The 17,706-nt window shown below is 30.1% G+C and overlaps 2 protein-coding genes across 2 annotated transcripts; one reads left to right on the forward strand and one right to left on the reverse strand.

Moving 5' to 3' along the window:
* Positions 1-6,978: 6,978 nt before the first annotated feature.
* Positions 6,979-13,793, forward strand: LOC105798314 (2-methylene-furan-3-one reductase). Its single transcript, XM_012628341.2, has 4 exons — positions 6,979-7,289; positions 8,567-8,890; positions 12,835-12,994; positions 13,243-13,793. Exons 1-4 carry the CDS (start codon positions 7,074-7,076, stop codon positions 13,512-13,514), a joined length of 972 nt encoding a protein of 323 aa, XP_012483795.1. The 5' UTR covers positions 6,979-7,073; the 3' UTR covers positions 13,515-13,793.
* A 37-nt stretch (positions 13,794-13,830) lies between these two features.
* Positions 13,831-17,423, reverse strand: LOC105798313 (uncharacterized). The gene is made up of 7 exons (XM_052621147.1): positions 17,401-17,423; positions 16,657-16,808; positions 15,571-15,692; positions 15,255-15,463; positions 14,541-14,750; positions 14,391-14,471; positions 13,831-14,308 (listed from the first exon to the last, which is right to left on the reverse strand). Exons 1-7 carry the CDS (start codon positions 17,421-17,423, stop codon positions 14,071-14,073), a joined length of 1,035 nt encoding a protein of 344 aa, XP_052477107.1. The 3' UTR covers positions 13,831-14,070.
* Between the last annotated feature and the right edge of the window lie 283 nt (positions 17,424-17,706).

Genomic DNA, 17,706 nt, shown 5'->3' on the forward strand with positions numbered 1-17,706 from the left:
AAGTCGGCCCATTTTGGTAAATTTTTAAAAAATTCAGCTTTTTTTCGTAAAATAGCCCTATTATCTCTTAAATAATTTAAACTATCTCCTAAACCCCTATCTCCTAAATCCTAAATCATAAAACATAAACCCTAAACCCCTAACCCCTCTTTTTACAATTATATAAGAACTTAATTAATATATAAATTAAAAAATACTAATTAATCTAAACCTTAAACCCTAACCCGACCTCGAATCTCTAAACCTTAAATCACTAACTCTTAACCCCTAACCCCTAACCCTTAACCCCAAACCCCTAACTACTAACTCCTAAACCTTATTTAATATATAAATTAAAAAACACTAATTAATTTAAACCCTAAACCCTAACCCGAATCACTAACCCCTAACCTTTAACCCCTAAATCACAACCCTTAAACTAGAATCCCTAATTCCATAATCTATAAACCATATACCATATACCATATATCCTAAACCATATATATTAAACCCTAAACTATAATGATAATTAATTAAATATTTTAAAATTAATACTATCATATCTTTTACAATTATATATGAAATTATTTAATATATAAATTAAAATCAATCAGTCATGTACCCAAAAACTTTAAAATTATTTTAAAATAATAGTATTTTAATTTTTCCGTTTTTAACAAATATTTTTCTATTTTTTATTTCAAATTATTTCTAAGTGTCATTATTTCAAATTTATCCATTTTTAACAAATATTCAATTAAAAATAAATAGAATTTTAATTAATATAAATAAATAAATTAAATAGTAATTAGACAAATAAAATGTTTTTGCGGCGCTTTTCCAAAAACGCCGCTAAAGACCAGAGCATTAGCGGCGCTTCTCCAAAAACGCAGCTAAAGCCCTAAGCATTAGCGGCGCTTCTCCAAAAACGCCGCTAAAGACCTGAGCATTAGCGGCGCTTCTCCAAAAACGCCGCTAAAGACCCGAGCATTAGCGGCGCTTCTCCAAAAACGCCGCTAAAGCCCCGAAAGGTCGATCTTTAGCGGCGTTTTATGTAAAGCGCCGCTAATGCTCAATTTTTAGCGGCGTTTTTTACCCAAACGCCACTAAAAATGCCGCTAAAAGCCTGTTTTGGTGTAGTGGCCACTAGCTTTATACCTTTAGATGTTTGAACTATTGGTCCACAAACTTCACGAATTTAATACAACTTGAATTGTGTCTTTTTATTTTGGCCTTGTACATATATACAAAAACTTTTGTTCTAAAAAAATATGGTTTAGCTACTAATTGGAGGCATTTAATTATTAATTTTGCTAAATCATTTTATATGCATAAACATCAGGCTTTGCAATACTTACTCGCACCAAGTATCTAGCATAAAATAATTATTGAAAACCTGAGTGATAAACTCACCAACATTAACAAGAATTATCTTGATTGTATAATTTGAAAGTTTTGTTCTTAAACAAATAATTAAACAAGTAATCTTGCAACCTACAGGTAGTGAGTTGAAAACTTATATGTGATTAACTTGTAGATGCATATACCAAAATCATATTAAAATATCCACTTGTTGGACAAATGAGCCCATATTTCTTTCAGAAATACAAGAGGTTCAATCTCAACTTTTTCTATTGAGATTTAATCAATCTTCTTTAAGAACAAGCAACACTTAATAAATGAAGAATCTTCAGGTTCTTTAATAAATATCCATGAAAATTCTCATCTTGTCGCATCATTATTGATCGGGATGGTCTAACCGATCATGCCAACTAATTAATGTATTTGGACTAGTAAACTTTCGATTTATCGTCTCATGTGATTAAATCATATTAATATAGATAGTGACCTAGTGAAAATATAGATAATATTCATATAGATAGAACATAATCTATCATCGATTTTAATAACACATTTTAAGTACTTTGTAGTAATTAGATTTTAGTATCAATCTTATTATCCATTTTCACATTATCTTCATTTTTCCACTTCTGGTGAGAAGAATTATCATGACAACCACTTTTTACTATTACAGAGCAACTTACCACATCCACATTCAAGATTACGTCTTTCAGATTTTTTATGTATTGCTGCATTCACTTCAGGGAATGAAGTAGATCTAGTAGGATGAGCTATACAATTTTCATTTAATAGCTCGTTATTTCATTCAACCACGAGTAAGATATGATATTAGTTTAGAAGATATATTAAAACTTTTTCACAATATTACTACTACAAGAGCACATTTGAAGCATGAAAAGTTGAAAAAGTTTTCTTTAACAAGTTATCATTAGCAATATTATCCCACATAATTGAGAACTCTAAATCTGCAGAGTTAAACTCACTTGTAAATTTAATATTACAACTTCAAATGCATCATATTTCAATCATAATGAGTTTTAGATAAATTTATCATATTTCAATGGTCATATTTTTCTCTTAAATTAGTCCATAATTCAAGTGGATCTTTCACAATCAAATCCTAAAATTTCTCAATTCTTTTCAAAATAAAGATAGGTATATCATGCATAATATAATTCAATTTTGAATCTCTCTATAAAAAATGTAGATATTTATAGCAAGAACGATTCATACTAAATATATTTTTCCCCATTCACAATCGCAATATGAGATCATTTACAGAGAATATCTTTTAAAACTAATGCATTAACCATAACAAATATTGTTCTTTCAGATATTGATATATTAGCTCTTCTAGAGCTTTCAACAAATTTTGTACTACCAAATAATTAACTCTTTTGGAGCTTTCAACTAATTTTGTATAACCAAATATTGCAATAATATTGGTTTGTTTCAGTATCAAATAAGATAAATCATTTCTATTTTAAGGATAGTATTCATTGTTACATAGTCACCAAGACATATATTTTCTTTAAAGAACATTAATATAGTTGAACAAAATATTTGGATGTACGACAAATACATGACCAATAATATTTCATATCACTTTGATAACATAAGTTATCTCTATCATTTGAAGAGTTATCTTGAAATCTCTCATTGTTCTCTTATTTATTATCATGTTTCCACTTCTAGTTGTTATTATTATGCCACTTATCATGTTCATGATTATATCCTTCAATTTATTTTATGCTTGCATTCATTTTTGGGAATGCAACAAATCTAATACGATGGACTTCTAAACGTCCCCATAGATTCTTTCTTTAAAGGCGACCAATATCACAAAAACTTATGTTCGAGTCAGCAACCAATGTATATTTTTAAACCTTCATTTAAAAATTTAAAAATAATAGATTAAGAAGTTTCATTAGTAAACCTTATGAACCAATATTTAATAATCACAATTATACCTTAATAAAAATATGTCAAAGCTCCTTACCAATCTAAATTTTGTTCAATAAAGCCAAGATCGAAAACCAAAATCAATGATGCTAAGATCAAATCTCTATAATTCATCGATCAATGTTCATTTCGGTAATTCATGATTTCATATCATAACATATTCAATACTCAAGATGTCAATTCACTACTCATTTTGGCCACTATTAACTGAGATAAACATTGGGACAAATACTCGGGTCTATATAATAAATAAGTCCATGACCTTTTGGGAATTGAGACTGTTTTATTTTGCCACCGCAAGTTTCCCAGTTACGATGGCTTTTAGTATCTATTTACAACCCTTTAGATTTTGGAACTAATAAACCATTGATAATGATGATCATATGACATGTCAACTATACTCAGACTACGTCTAACATCGCTGAACGAGACATATCGTTATTAATTATCAGTGAAACACATATCAATACTCCTAGTAATAATATCATCAATGTATCTTATTTCATGATTCAATTATATATATATAATTATAATACAAATCTCATGGAATTATACTTTTGATCCCACTTACTTAGAAGTTCATGTACTCTTTTCATTTGTATCATATATTATCAATTATCATTATAGAATCATCATCTATCCAAATCACACATTAGCAGTATACCATATTAACCATCAATAACATGATTCAATCAACGCAATACCAATTCATTATTTCAAAGCCTTTACCTCGACAATTATTTCACATTTGAGTGTGTCAACTAATTAACTAACCAACTAAACGAATAATTGAATGTGAATTATAATAGCACAAACTAGATTCACCACACATTACTCATTTTTGCCTTTGCACCTTGAAAATACGGCCTTGTCTCAACTACATTCCATAATTCATTTATAAAAGTTATATTAGTTTCTTAATCAATTACACAAATATTAACGCATTTGATTCGATTTGATCCCTCAAACCCTACTATCTGAAAACTCTATATCATTCAAACTTCTTTATTGCAATTTTTTTTATCATATTGAAAATCGATTCCATATTTCTCCATGAGGGACCTCTAGCTTTCAATTTATGAAATTTTTTTTAACAAATTTCAATTTATTCAATTTAAACCCTAATGTTCAACAATGGTTTCAAAGTCTTTGAACTTAAATCAAGTTTATTTTTACAACACCTATTGAACATGATTTTCTATCCCAAGTTCTCACCTTGAATCTCTCTCTACTTAGTGCATAGCATGATTTGTCAACTAACTTCATTAATCACTTAATCCAACAATTGGGCTAACCTTAACTATCATCATATACTAGAAATCCTTCAAGGGAAATATCTCTTAACTTTAAATTTTGGTTCCACAATGGCAAAATATGGCATAATTTTTTATTTTTAACGTGAATGGGAGAAGATGAAGATGACAACCCCTTTTTTTGTTTTTTTTTCTTTCCATCATTTTAATCATAATTTATTAAATTAATTTCTTTAAAATCAATAGCCTTTAATCATCTATAATTTACTTAGTGGATTTAAAGGATATGATCATTTCTATCCGCCATCGACAGGTGGGCAATGCTTAATTTGCTCTTTAAAAGTCCCTCAATTACTATTACTCACTTACGAATTTCTACAATTTAATTCCTATACTATTTTTATAATAACTTAATCACTTAAATTTCTAGCTTACTGACTTTTTCGGTATTGACGAAAACCGGGTTATTACAAAAATGACATCACTTTTCAAGTTTCCCATTTTGATTTCAAGAAATCATTTCAACCCAACATTTTGAAAGTAACCGTTGAATTCAATAACACAACTTTTTGGTTTGGGAAGTAACTCCCGAATGGTAATAATGCTTCTATGGGATAAAAGCCTATTCAACTAATGTTTGAACAATGTCATTGCCATTCAAAACAAAAGTATTGTTTCAATCCTTTAATAGATCCTTTCCCAACCATGCATTTTCATTCCATCCATCTTTTTTCTTTCTTTCTTGCATGATATATAACATATATTATATAATTTTATACCAATAATTATGCATGTTAAAATATCGTGCATATGATAAACTAACATTTGATTTCTATCAACTAAATAATCCTAGAGACAATCGTACTTTTTTGCATAATATAATTAATATCAGTATATCTTAACCATTAAAATCTAATTCATAAAACACGAATAAAACAAAAAAATTGACATACATTTTCTCACCATAAAGATTTCTCTAAATCAAAATTTGACAAGATCACTAAACTCAATGTTGTCTTATTGCTGATAACCATCCTCATAATACCATGTTTGTAGTGTCATGTCAATGTGCGGTAAACATACACACCTTCACCAATTTCTCATAATATTGCAAAACTAGAACCTTAAAATTGTTGGTGGGTGGGGATAAAAAATAAATTTATGAGAAATTAACAAAGGTTTCGAGACATGTATCAATGTCACTTTCTTTAAGATTCTATTCGCCTTCACCTATAATTTGATGTGCAAAAGAGTTACTGGTAAATGAATCTCGAGGATACAATGAGCCAATGGTTGTCGACATTTTGCACTAACAAAAACAATCCATTGAGCATTGAGTCGAGCATAGCAAGAGTGTCAATTTCTATAAAGAACTTCTATGGTAATTCTTTATAGAACAATCTAAAAATATTAGAAGATGGAGGAGAATAAAAAGAAACTTTTGTTTATGTATTTTGGTGTGTCATACAAATGAAATTTTACTCATATTTATAGAAGATCTCATGTCTCTTCATAGCAACGTAACTATCCAAATGGATAACCACATCTTTTAGCAATAAACATAATTATTCAATAGATATTTACTAAAATAATTATGACCCTATGTTAATAATCAAACATCATAACTTTCAATAATACGAGACATAACTCATCACTCGAATAGAGACAACTCTTGATTAATAATCAAGTGATATAATTTTGATTACTTATAAATTTTCATTTGCAACTATTGAAACACTATATATATTTTGAAAGTGTTCCAATATATTTAATTTTCATATGATATATATTAAATAATATATAAAACATAATTAACATATTATAAACTTGAAAATAGGTCGGATTGGACTGAACTCGAATTTTAAATATTGAATCTCGAGCCTATTTATATTATAAACAAACTTAATTTTTATCCAAACTCAATTTTTCGGTTTAATATTTTTGTCCTAAACCTCTCAAAATTTCAACCAAGGTCTACTCCCAAACCATCTAAATCATTCTCTATATGTATCCAACTGGGAGAAAGAGAAAAAATTGTATGAATCAGAATATTATTCATTTCCAATAGTTTTATGCCACATCAATAATTTCATTTTAAATTTCAGGATTTTAATTTGGATATAATTTTTTTCAAGATGAAAATATTGATGTATCATAAAACTTACACAAATAATGTTGCGTCACTATTTCATACAACCACGTACATGTCTAAGTTTTATTGTTGTTTTAATTTCGTTGACGGCCTGCAAAGTTGGAAACATCCAATTTACCACATTTCATGCATCTTGCATTATTATTAGTAGTAGTAGTAGTGCTTAAAGACGGCAATCTCCCTGCAGCCTTAATGATTGAGACTCTTTAACTGCTCCCCTTCAACATCTCCATTAAACTAAAGTTGCACAAATCTAATGAAAGCACGAATTTTTCCATTTTTCTTTTTAAAAATTGAATAACTTCCTATATATATTTGTGTTGGTAGAATTGTAAGAACAAAAAAGCATTGATTTTGTTATTATAATGGAGAATACTGCTTCTTCAATCCCCTCAAAAATGAAAGCTTGGGTATATTCTGAACATGGGAAACCTGTTGATGTTCTGAAACTGGACTCAAATTATGATGTGCCCCAACTGAAAGAAGATCAAGTTCTGATCAAAGTTGTAGCTGCAGCCCTTAATCCAGTTGATTTCAAGAGGATGCTTGGCATGTTCATCCACTCTGATTCTCCCCTACCTGTAAACCCACCTTTCCTTCTCTATTTTCTTTATGTTGAGAGTTAATCACTTCCTTCGGTAAAAAATTTTAAAATATCGACGGATGAGAGTTGAAAGATTTCTCAACAAATCGGTATTGTCTTTAGTCAGGGATTTTGTCACTTGATTTTGAGGAGAGCTCGAGGTCATCTCAACAAGGTGCTTTCATTCTATTGAACTTGCAGCCTTAAACACTCTAGCTCTTTGTAAAGTTTAGAGACAAAATCTTGACCGAGACAATATTAATTGATTAATTGATTAATTAACCTCTCGTCAATACTTTAATATCATACTATTCATGCTCCGATTTAAATCAAGCTTGAACAGATACATATATGATAGTAACATAAATAGACTTACCCTAAATCTGATCCGATTCATCGACACCTCTAAACTCGAGTGAGTATTAGATAAAACTATATTTTCATCTCAGGTATGCTCCTTTTTCATAAACTTTGCATATATTTAAATTTTATACTTTGTATCCACATTGAAATACAAGCTGTAAATAAGGGTCAAATGTATTTTAACACATACAAAATCTTTCCATATATTTGAAAGTACATTTAGGCAATTCAAAATTAGTTCAAATATTATTATAGAAGTTTGAGCTTGATTTAAAGTAAAATTAAATTATTTAAACTCAACTTAGATTGAACTTGTTTACATGATTTACATACTCATGCTCAACTTTAAGCTACTATTGGAAATCACTCCATGTATGTATGTATATATGTATATATATGACAAAATTTAGCTTTTAATCTTAATTTTTTTGTCAATTTAATCTTTTAATATTTTGAAAAGAGTCAAATTTTACTATTAATCTTAAGAAAAAAATTAAATTTATGTTTTCTAATAAAAATACTAACTAAAATATTAAAAGTTTTAAACATTACACTCGCATGATAATTCATTCTAATTTTTGAATTTTTATTAACTTTTATAAAAAATTTGAATATTGATTTATTTATTTTATAAAATTTAAATGATTTGTTAATGTGGTATATAACACAAATAATGCTGTATTGTGGGTGTGGATTGCTCCATAAGTTACATGCCAATTTCATTGAAAAATAATAATGTTTTAATTTATATTTGCATCAAACCAAAAGAATTTCACACTTTTTAAAAAATTAATAAAATTTAATTAAAAAATAATAACTAAATTAATAGAAAAAAGCATAAAATTTTCATAAAAAATATTTAAGATAAACATTGAAATTATAATTGCTAATTTGTGTTACTTGTACTGGCAGAGTGTGCCAGGATATGATGTTGCTGGTGTGGTGCTAAAAGTGGGCAGCCAAGTAAGAACATTGAAAGAAGGGGATGAAGTGTATGGGAACATTAATGAGAAAGGCTTGGATCGTCCAAAAAGGAGTGGCACTTTGGCTGAATATACTGTTGCTGAAGAGAATCTATTGGCTCTCAAACCAAAAAATCTGGGTTTCATTGAAGCTGCTGCCATTCCCTTAGCCATTGGAACTGCCTATGAAGGCCTTCAAAAAACTGCCTTGTCTGCTGGTAAATCCATCCTAGTTTTAGGCGGTGCTGGTGGGGTTGGCACCATGGTTATTCAGGTACACTATATTTATGTCACAAGCTATTCTTTTTGGTAGTCTATATGTTTGATTAAATGCCTCTTTGGTGGCAAAAGCTACTATTTATTATTCTTTTGGTAGTCTTCGTTTGATGAAATGCTTATTTGGTATTTCTTATTCTTTCTGGTATACATATGGTATAGTTTGAAGCCCCATTTGATATTTGTGAGGTTTTGAATAAATATATTATACATAAAAATTATGTTTAGGGTCAAAAAAATTTAGATTGGTTGTAATATTTGAGACTCAAGTTTAACTTATATTTCGATTTTATAATATAATTTATATTATATGAAAAAATAATATTAAAATCATTTTGAAGTTTTTTATATTTAAAATTTAATAAAAATATATATAATTATTTAATATTAGATTAAAACAACATATATTTTAAAAAATATGAATGTACTTAAATTTGGGTTAATCATTTACAAATTTGAAAAGATGTGAACAAAATTTACTACTCATATATCACAGCAGGCTGACTTTAGGCAATACATGGAATTGGTTTGAACCCAGCCCGACTCTTGAACACGTACTTGGGGCCTTAATCCGGATATTGATCAAACATAAGTGTTGAACATAAATATTTAAAAATAAAGGTAAATAACACCAACAGTCACTCAAGTTTGGGGTAGCTAACAAAACAGTAACCAAAGTTTCATTTCAGTCACTTAACTTTTAAAAAATAACAAAACAGTCACTAATGTTATAAAAAAGTGACAAAACAATTATTGATTAACATTTTCCGTTGGAGTTTTAACGGGACTGCTGATGTGGCAAGTTAACTTGCCACATTGAAATGTACATAATGGAAGCCCACCAATTTAAGAAGAAATTGAAAAAAAAAACTAAAAAAACCCTTAACAACATAGAAGAAGAAGAAGAAGTGTTAAAAAAAAAAAGTTTTCTTTGCTTAATTTGGCTTTGCTCTTCTTCTTCTTCTTCTTCTTCTTGGCTCTCTTCCTCTGTAAACTTTAAATGAAGTGATTAGTACATAAGAAAATACTAAATAATCAAAAGATGCGCAACTCTTGATAATTCTTATTGAAGACATAACATTTCATTTATGGAACATATTCTTTTACTTATAAAAGAAAGTTTTCAAAATGTTCCAACAAAAATTATAGGTTTCTGCTTTTCTAAGTTCTCTGCTATACTGCATCTGTGCCTGCCAATCTGCCACTAGCAATTTTCTTGAAATGAAAATACAGAGAAATCTGGTAACTCTTAAAATAACTCTGGCATTTTTAGTGCACCCAATTTAGTTTATCAGCAGTAGAGATTTATTCAGTAAATGGTTGCAGAACCAATTTAAAACACAGCATACAGCAGAGCTTCTTCAGTGAACACATTTCTGGCAAACTATGTTCTATGGCTCTTTTCAATCTTCATAAACTTTTTTGACTTGGTGCGAAATGGGAATGAGCCAGGATTTGAGGGCACAATGTCATCATGGAACCTCTGGGTTCAGATTTTGTATTTGTTTTCAGCTGGGGTTAGTGAATAATGAGTTAAGAGATAGAGAGTCAATGCCATTTTCAGCTTAGCCATTGGAACTGCCTATGAAGGCCTTCAAAAACTGCCTTGTCTGCTGGTAAATCCATCCTAGTTTTAGGCGGTGCTGGTGGGGTTGGCACCATGGTTATTCAGGTACACTATATTTATGTCACAAGCTATTCTTTTGGTAGTCTATATGTTTGATTAAATGCCTCTTTGGTGGCAAAAGCTACTATTTATTATTCTTTTGGTAGTCTTCGTTTGATGAAATGCTTATTTGGTATTTCTTATTCTTTCTGGTATACATATGGTATAGTTTGAAGCCCCATTTGATATTTGTGAGGTTTTGAATAAATATATTATACATAAAAATTATGTTTAGGGTCAAAAAAATTTAGATTGGTTGTAATATTTGAGACTCAAGTTTAACTTATATTTCGATTTTATAATATAATTTATATTATATGAAAAAATAATATTAAAATCATTTTGAAGTTTTTATATTTAAAATTTAATAAAAATATATATAATTATTTAATATTAGATTAAAACAACATATATTTTAAAAATATGAATGTACTTAAATTTGGGTTAATCATTTACAAATTTGAAAAGATGTGAACAAAATTTACTACTCATATATCACAAGAAGTGACTTTAGGCAATACATGGAATTGGTTTGAACCCACCCGACTCTTGAACACGTACTTGGGGCCTTAATCCGGATATTGATCAAACATAAGTGTTGAACATAAATATTTAAAAATAAAGGTAAATAACACCAACAAATCACTCAAGTTTGGGGTAGCTAACAAAACAAGAAACAAAGTTTCATTTCAGTCACTTAACTTTTAAAAATAACAAAACAGTCACTAATGTTATAAAAAGTGACAAAACAATTATTGATTAACATTTTCCGTTGGAGTTTTAACGGATTGCTGATGTGGCAAGTTAACTTGCCACATTGAAATGTACATAATGGAAGCCCACCAATTTAAGAAGAAATTGAAAAAAAACTAAAAACCCTTAACAACATAGAAGAAGAAGAAGAAGTGTTAAAAAAAAGTTTTCTTTGCTTAATTTGGCTTTGCTCTTCTTCTTCTTCTTCTTCTTCTTGGCTCTCTTCCTCTGTAAACTTTAAATGAAGTGATTAGTACATAAGAAAATACTAAATAATCAAAAGATGCGCAACTCTTGATAATTCTTATTGAAGACATAACATTTCATTTATGGAACATATTCTTTTACTTATAAAAGAAAGTTTTCAAAATGTTCCAACAAAATTATAGGTTTCTGCTTTTCTAAGTTCTCTGCTATACTGCATCTGTGCCTGCCAATCTGCCACTAGCAATTTTCTTGAAATGAAAATACAGAGAAATCTGGTAACTCTTAAAATAACTCTGGCATTTTTAGTGCACCCAATTTAGTTTATCAGCAGTAGAGATTTATTCAGTAAATGGTTGCAGAACCAATTTAAAACACAGCATACAGCAGAGCTTCTTCAGTGAACACATTTCTGGCAAACTATGTTCTATGGCTCTTTTCAATCTTCATAAACTTTTTTGACTTGGTGCGAAATGGGAATGAGCCAGGATTTGAGGGCACAATGTCATCATGGAACCTCTGGGTTCAGATTTTGTATTTGTTTTCAGCTGGGGTTAGTGAATAATGAGTTAAGAGATAGAGAGTCAATGCCATTTTCAGCAAGCCATGGCCTACTTATGAATGCTCTTAAATTAACTAACTAGGACAGCTGACAGAAAAATAATTCGGAGAAAGATCCTCCAATCTGCTCTAGCAAAGTATTACTATCTATTTAATTTAAACAAACAGGAGTTAATTATATTGCCTATTTAAACAGGAAATCAAACTGAATAATGAGAAATGAAGAGACAAGACAAAGTGTGAGACTTATTTATTTTAGAACTAGAAAAAGAAATGGTTCTTGAATCTTCTTTGCAAAACTGATTCGCAAAACTCCCTCAGAGCGTTTACAAACTTCTTCTCTGTTATTAATGGTTTTTTAGGATTTTTTTTTCAATTTCTTCTTAAATTGGATGGGTTTCCACTGTGTACATACAACGTAGCAAGTTAATTGGCCACATCAGCAGATAACTTGCCACATCAGCAGTCCTCTTAAGACTCTAACGGAAACTGTTAATCAGTGACTGTGTTAATACTTTTTTATAACGTTAGTGACTGTTTTGTTATTTTTCAAAAATTGAGTAACTGAAATGAAACCAAGGTGATTGCTTTATTAGCTACCCTAAAGTTGAGTGAGTGTTGGTCTAATTTACCCTAAAAATAATTAGAGAGAGGTTTGATTTAGTTTACAACTCTTGTTTCACTTACTTTTGGAGTTCGAATGGAGCCTGAATTTTCTTGTATCTCACTCTCTTTTTCCTTTTAACTCCATGGATCAGCTAGCTAAGCATGTCTTTGGAGCATCTAAAGTTGCAGCTACCTCAAGCTCAGCCAAACTGGAATTGCTAAAGAGCTTGGGTGCTGATTTAGCCATTGATTACACCAAAGAAAACTTTGAAGATTTGCCAGAGAAATTTGATGTAATATATGATGCAGTTGGTATGATTCTAAATCATTGTTGCCTCTCATCTATCTTGAAATACTTTCCGATAAAAAAAAAAAACCTATCTTGAAATAGTTACACTATATAGCACATGAAGAGGGAAAAAAAAAACAAAAAACAAAAAGAACCCTTCAAATTTGAGCACAGGGGCATTTGGCTCAATGGTTAGTGAGTTCTAGTTGAATATGGTCCAAGGATGAAAACCATAATTTGACCTGTTGTATTTATGCAAAAAATAAAACAGGGCAATCTGAAAGGGCAGTGAAGGCTATCAAAGAAGGTGGAAAGGTTGTAACAATAGAACCAGTTGGTGAGCTGGCTGAACCAGCATTCAGGTTCATCCTCACATCTAGTGGGGCTATGTTGGAGACATTGAACCCTTTCCTTGAGAATGGGAAAGTAAAGCCTGTCATTGATCCGAGAGGCACATTTGCTTTCTCTCAAACTCCACAAGCCTTTTCTTATCTTGAAACTGGAAGAGTTACTGGTAAAATTGTCATACATCCAATTCCATGAGTTGGGTTAATGTTAATGTTACTCGGACTCGAGTACTTCTGTACGCTGTGTATGCACTTTATTCTAAGCTTTTTCATGTAGAAGGTCTTCGGAGGGTCAAACCCCTCACCCATGTCTAGATATGCCTTGGATATAGGTGATGAGCATGGATATTTCGAGAAAAATAAAGAGTCCGAGCAATATAGGTTAGTGTACTTTAGTCCTTCTGTAATAAATTAGTCTCTCTGGAAATGGATTAATAATGAAATATATGAAAAGTAAAGATTCTGAAATCTCAAATATTTGGAGTCCTTTGTTGGTGACTGTGGCTGTAAAATACATATACATATATATATATCCAATGCACATAAGTCTACTTTTTCCTGTTAAGAATCCAGCCAACCAAACATCCATTTCTAATAATATTTTGTTTCCTTGAACTAATCAGCAACTAGAAAGCTAAGGAAATAACAATTACTTTCTTCTTATTGCTACTCCCAGCCATAACCATAAGGTAGCAAAGTCTCCTTTATTGCATATGTAGTTTCCCTGGATATACAGGTGCATGTTTCAAAGTTTACATGGAATCTAAGCACCAACAGTAGTAATCAGACCTCGAGATAGCCAGCATTGCTTCCGGAGACATTCTCTCAAGCTCGCTTTGCCTTGATGGTGCAAAGTTGTTCCGATTTCGAGGGTCAGAAGCCTGTGGATAGTCTTCTCTCTGGTGAACTTGGTTCCTCATCCTCAGGTAAAGCCTCATTGTTGCAACACAGTCTTCATAAGGGTCTTGAACGCCAGCTTGTATATCATATCTGATATATATACATATATACACAAGGGTCAACAATCAATGATATGATCATAGGGATTGAGGGACAATATATATACACTTACCCCAAATATGTTTGAGTCAAGTACTTGAGTGAGTTGCTAAGTTTGTTTGTTTTCATTAAAGGTGGATATGCTGCAGTATCCCTATAGGCAATAATAAAATCACATCATATAAATTTTGTATATTGTAATGAATGTGATGGTAAACTTTACCTTATCATAAATGATGGATATTGTAAATGCAGGGATTGAAGAAGAGGATGAAGATGATGACCCACAAGAATCCTAGCTTTTCCAGCTTTAGGTGATCGAATTTTCCACATTGCTTCTCCATTGCAAAGAAACTCTTCGATCCTTCTTTGCACTTGTTTCAATGGCATTCCATCTCTCAAATGTTCGCCTCCAATGCCACTGTTTTCATACCTAAAAAAAACACGTAGTTCAATTATGTGAATTATTGTTTTATATTTCCTTTCATTAGACATTAGAGCTAACAAATTCGAGAAAATAAAAAGTCAATTAAATTATAATGTTGAATTTGATTTCTATTGAATTCCATTCAATTTTATTATTGAGTTAAAAAAAATACTTCCAACTTTACTATTTTTAAAAAGGTAAGTCCTGTACCCATTATTTATTTTACAGTTTCAGTGTAGTACCGTTTGGGTCAAAGCGATATTGAGATATGCAACTAAAACTCTGAAGATAAAATTTAAGTTCTCATGCCTACAACATAATGTTCTAGCCACTAGGTCAAGAGTTTGTTGGCTGATTGAAATTTTTTTTATTTAATCTTTAATTGATTATAATAAAAATAAATATTTTAATTTTAAATTAATAAAAAAACTAAAATATATTATATAAAAAAATCACACGTAAATAGTAATTGACATAATTTTATAAGATCACGAATTGTGTGGTTGGTACCTATAATTTGGAACTGAAATAGGTGGTTTCACATAAACATGGAAGATGATATTCTCGTATTCGTCAACCATGCAAACCCTAGCACAACCATCCATTGACTCATTGTTCCCACCACCATCCACCATTTGGCAAGCCAGTGCAACCACATGCGACGAAAACCCATTGTCCACAACAGTAGTAGACTTATTCGCCGGTCGAGACATTGTTCCCTGTAATAAGACGTCCACCAAAACTGCATTTTAATTAAGCTAAATTTCAGCATTGTAGTTTGAAATAATTTTTTTTCAAAGCTAAATTAGATGAATACATAATTTACTCCGGAGAAGCGGCATCGGTGTTGGTGAAGCTTAAGAGCGTGAGGGCTTTCGAGAATCGATAAGCAGAATTTGCATCCTAGGATTTTGAATAATTTATTGCATTCTTGTTTCGGTAAAGGACCTACAATTTATCAAATCATAGGTTTTAAATCATATATGCTCGAACTCAGATCCTCTTGCATTGAAATCAAGATTCATACCAATGCCAAGTTCATTTTTTGATGCCTACTATTTTTGTCTTAACCCTATCAAATTTTAGGTGAGACTATATGCGGGTAGTTTGGATTTCGAATAGGTCTAATTTGAAATAAAAATATCAATTTTATCTAAACTCATTCATATTTGTTAATGATTAACCCAAATTAATTTAAATCTATCAATTTTAAAAAAATTATATTTAATATTTAGTATTTTATATACTTTCATTTTTTAAATTTATAAGGTTAAATTTTACTATTAGTCCTTGTATTTTAATTTAGTATTTTTAGTTCTTATACTTTTGAATTTTAAAATTTTAGTTTTCACTAAACAATAATTGTTAAGTTCATTAAGTTGAGTATATAATGCTATGTCACTTATTATTTCCATACATTACTCACTAAAAATGCGGTTAATGAATTAGTGACTATCATGTCTGGAGACTAAAATTCCAAGTTTTGAAAAAGTATAGAGACATAGAATGATCTAATTAGAGAATATTGATTAACGCTACTACTGTATGCATAGTACTTGATTAGTAGTTGAATCTAACCAAACAAATTTAACTGTTATTGTTTGGGTCAAGCCTAAAATTTTAGAAGTAAAGGGACTAAAATTGATCAATTTAAAGTACAAGGACAAAATTCACAACTTTCGCAAAAAGTACAAAGACTAATAGCAGAGTTTAACTGATTTTTAAAATCGAGAACAGATTGAACTAGGTTAAGCTTGAGTGTTAGATAATGGAGCTTAAGTATAGCTCATATTTTAATTCAAGTCTAATATTTTTATCTAAACTTTTTCAGATATTGAGGTGAACAGATTTCACGGCTCAAGGACCCCAAAAAAATTAAAACAAAATAGACTAACCAGTGTTGAAGACATACCTATAAGATGTTCCCTTAGAGAATCAAAGGACCTGCAGTGTTTATTACAAAGTACACAGGTAGGTTCATGAAGTGAATGATATGAAGTTCTCATGTGATCAACCAAATGCTCCATTTTGTTGAACTCTCTGAAACATGCTGCGCATTTCTTCCTTCACTTCCAAACACTCCATATGTTAATATTTTTTTATTAAAATAAGGGCTAAACTACAAATCAAAGGATAGGGACTTGTTTGAGTAAAGTAAAAGTATATGGGTTTGTTTAACAAAAGTAAACTACCTCGAGGGCTTTAATTTACAATAGTTTTAACCTAATTTGTTGTCTTTCTTCTTTTTTTTAAAAGAAAATTAAACAATATGTATCGAATCTAATTGTTAAACATGAATGTATTTAATATAGGACAAAACAACATTTAGTCTCTAAAGTTGACATTTAAAAAAAAAAAAAGTCCTTGAATTTTGTTGTGGTCACATTAGTTCTAGAACTTGACAAATTTTCTCAATTTTGCTCCATGTGATAATGCAACGCTCTCAGAGTGCCGCGTAATCGCATAGACTAAAATTAAGAAAAGTTGTCAAATTCAAAGACTAATGTGGACAAAAAACATTCAAGGATCAAATTGGTAAAATTTATCAAATTCAAGAACTAAATGCTAGTTTATCCCATTAGAAAAATAAAGAGTCGAAGTGACATAAATGTGCATAGGATGGTGTGTGTGTGAAGGAGTAAGATGGAAAGAATACCGAATGCTTTCTGCAAACTCCATCTTTGTTAATTGATGATAGTTGAAATATGTAAGGAGGAGTTGAGGAAGAAGATGGGTACGGCAGGCCACTTATATCAGTTGGATTTTGGAGCTGTCTAGTATAACATTCCTTGTAATCTAAAAATAATATTTGGATTCTAAATGGGTGTGGGATACGAATATATATTATATTATATTATTAATTAATTAATTAATAATGATAAACAAATAACTTAAAATGAAAATAGTTCAATGTTAATATACAATTTAATTAAATATAATTTTAAAATACTTAATTTTATTT

Source organism: Gossypium raimondii, chromosome 9, assembly GCF_025698545.1.
Source record: "Gossypium raimondii isolate GPD5lz chromosome 9, ASM2569854v1, whole genome shotgun sequence".
In the NCBI taxonomy this organism is placed as follows: domain Eukaryota; kingdom Viridiplantae; phylum Streptophyta; class Magnoliopsida; order Malvales; family Malvaceae; genus Gossypium; species Gossypium raimondii.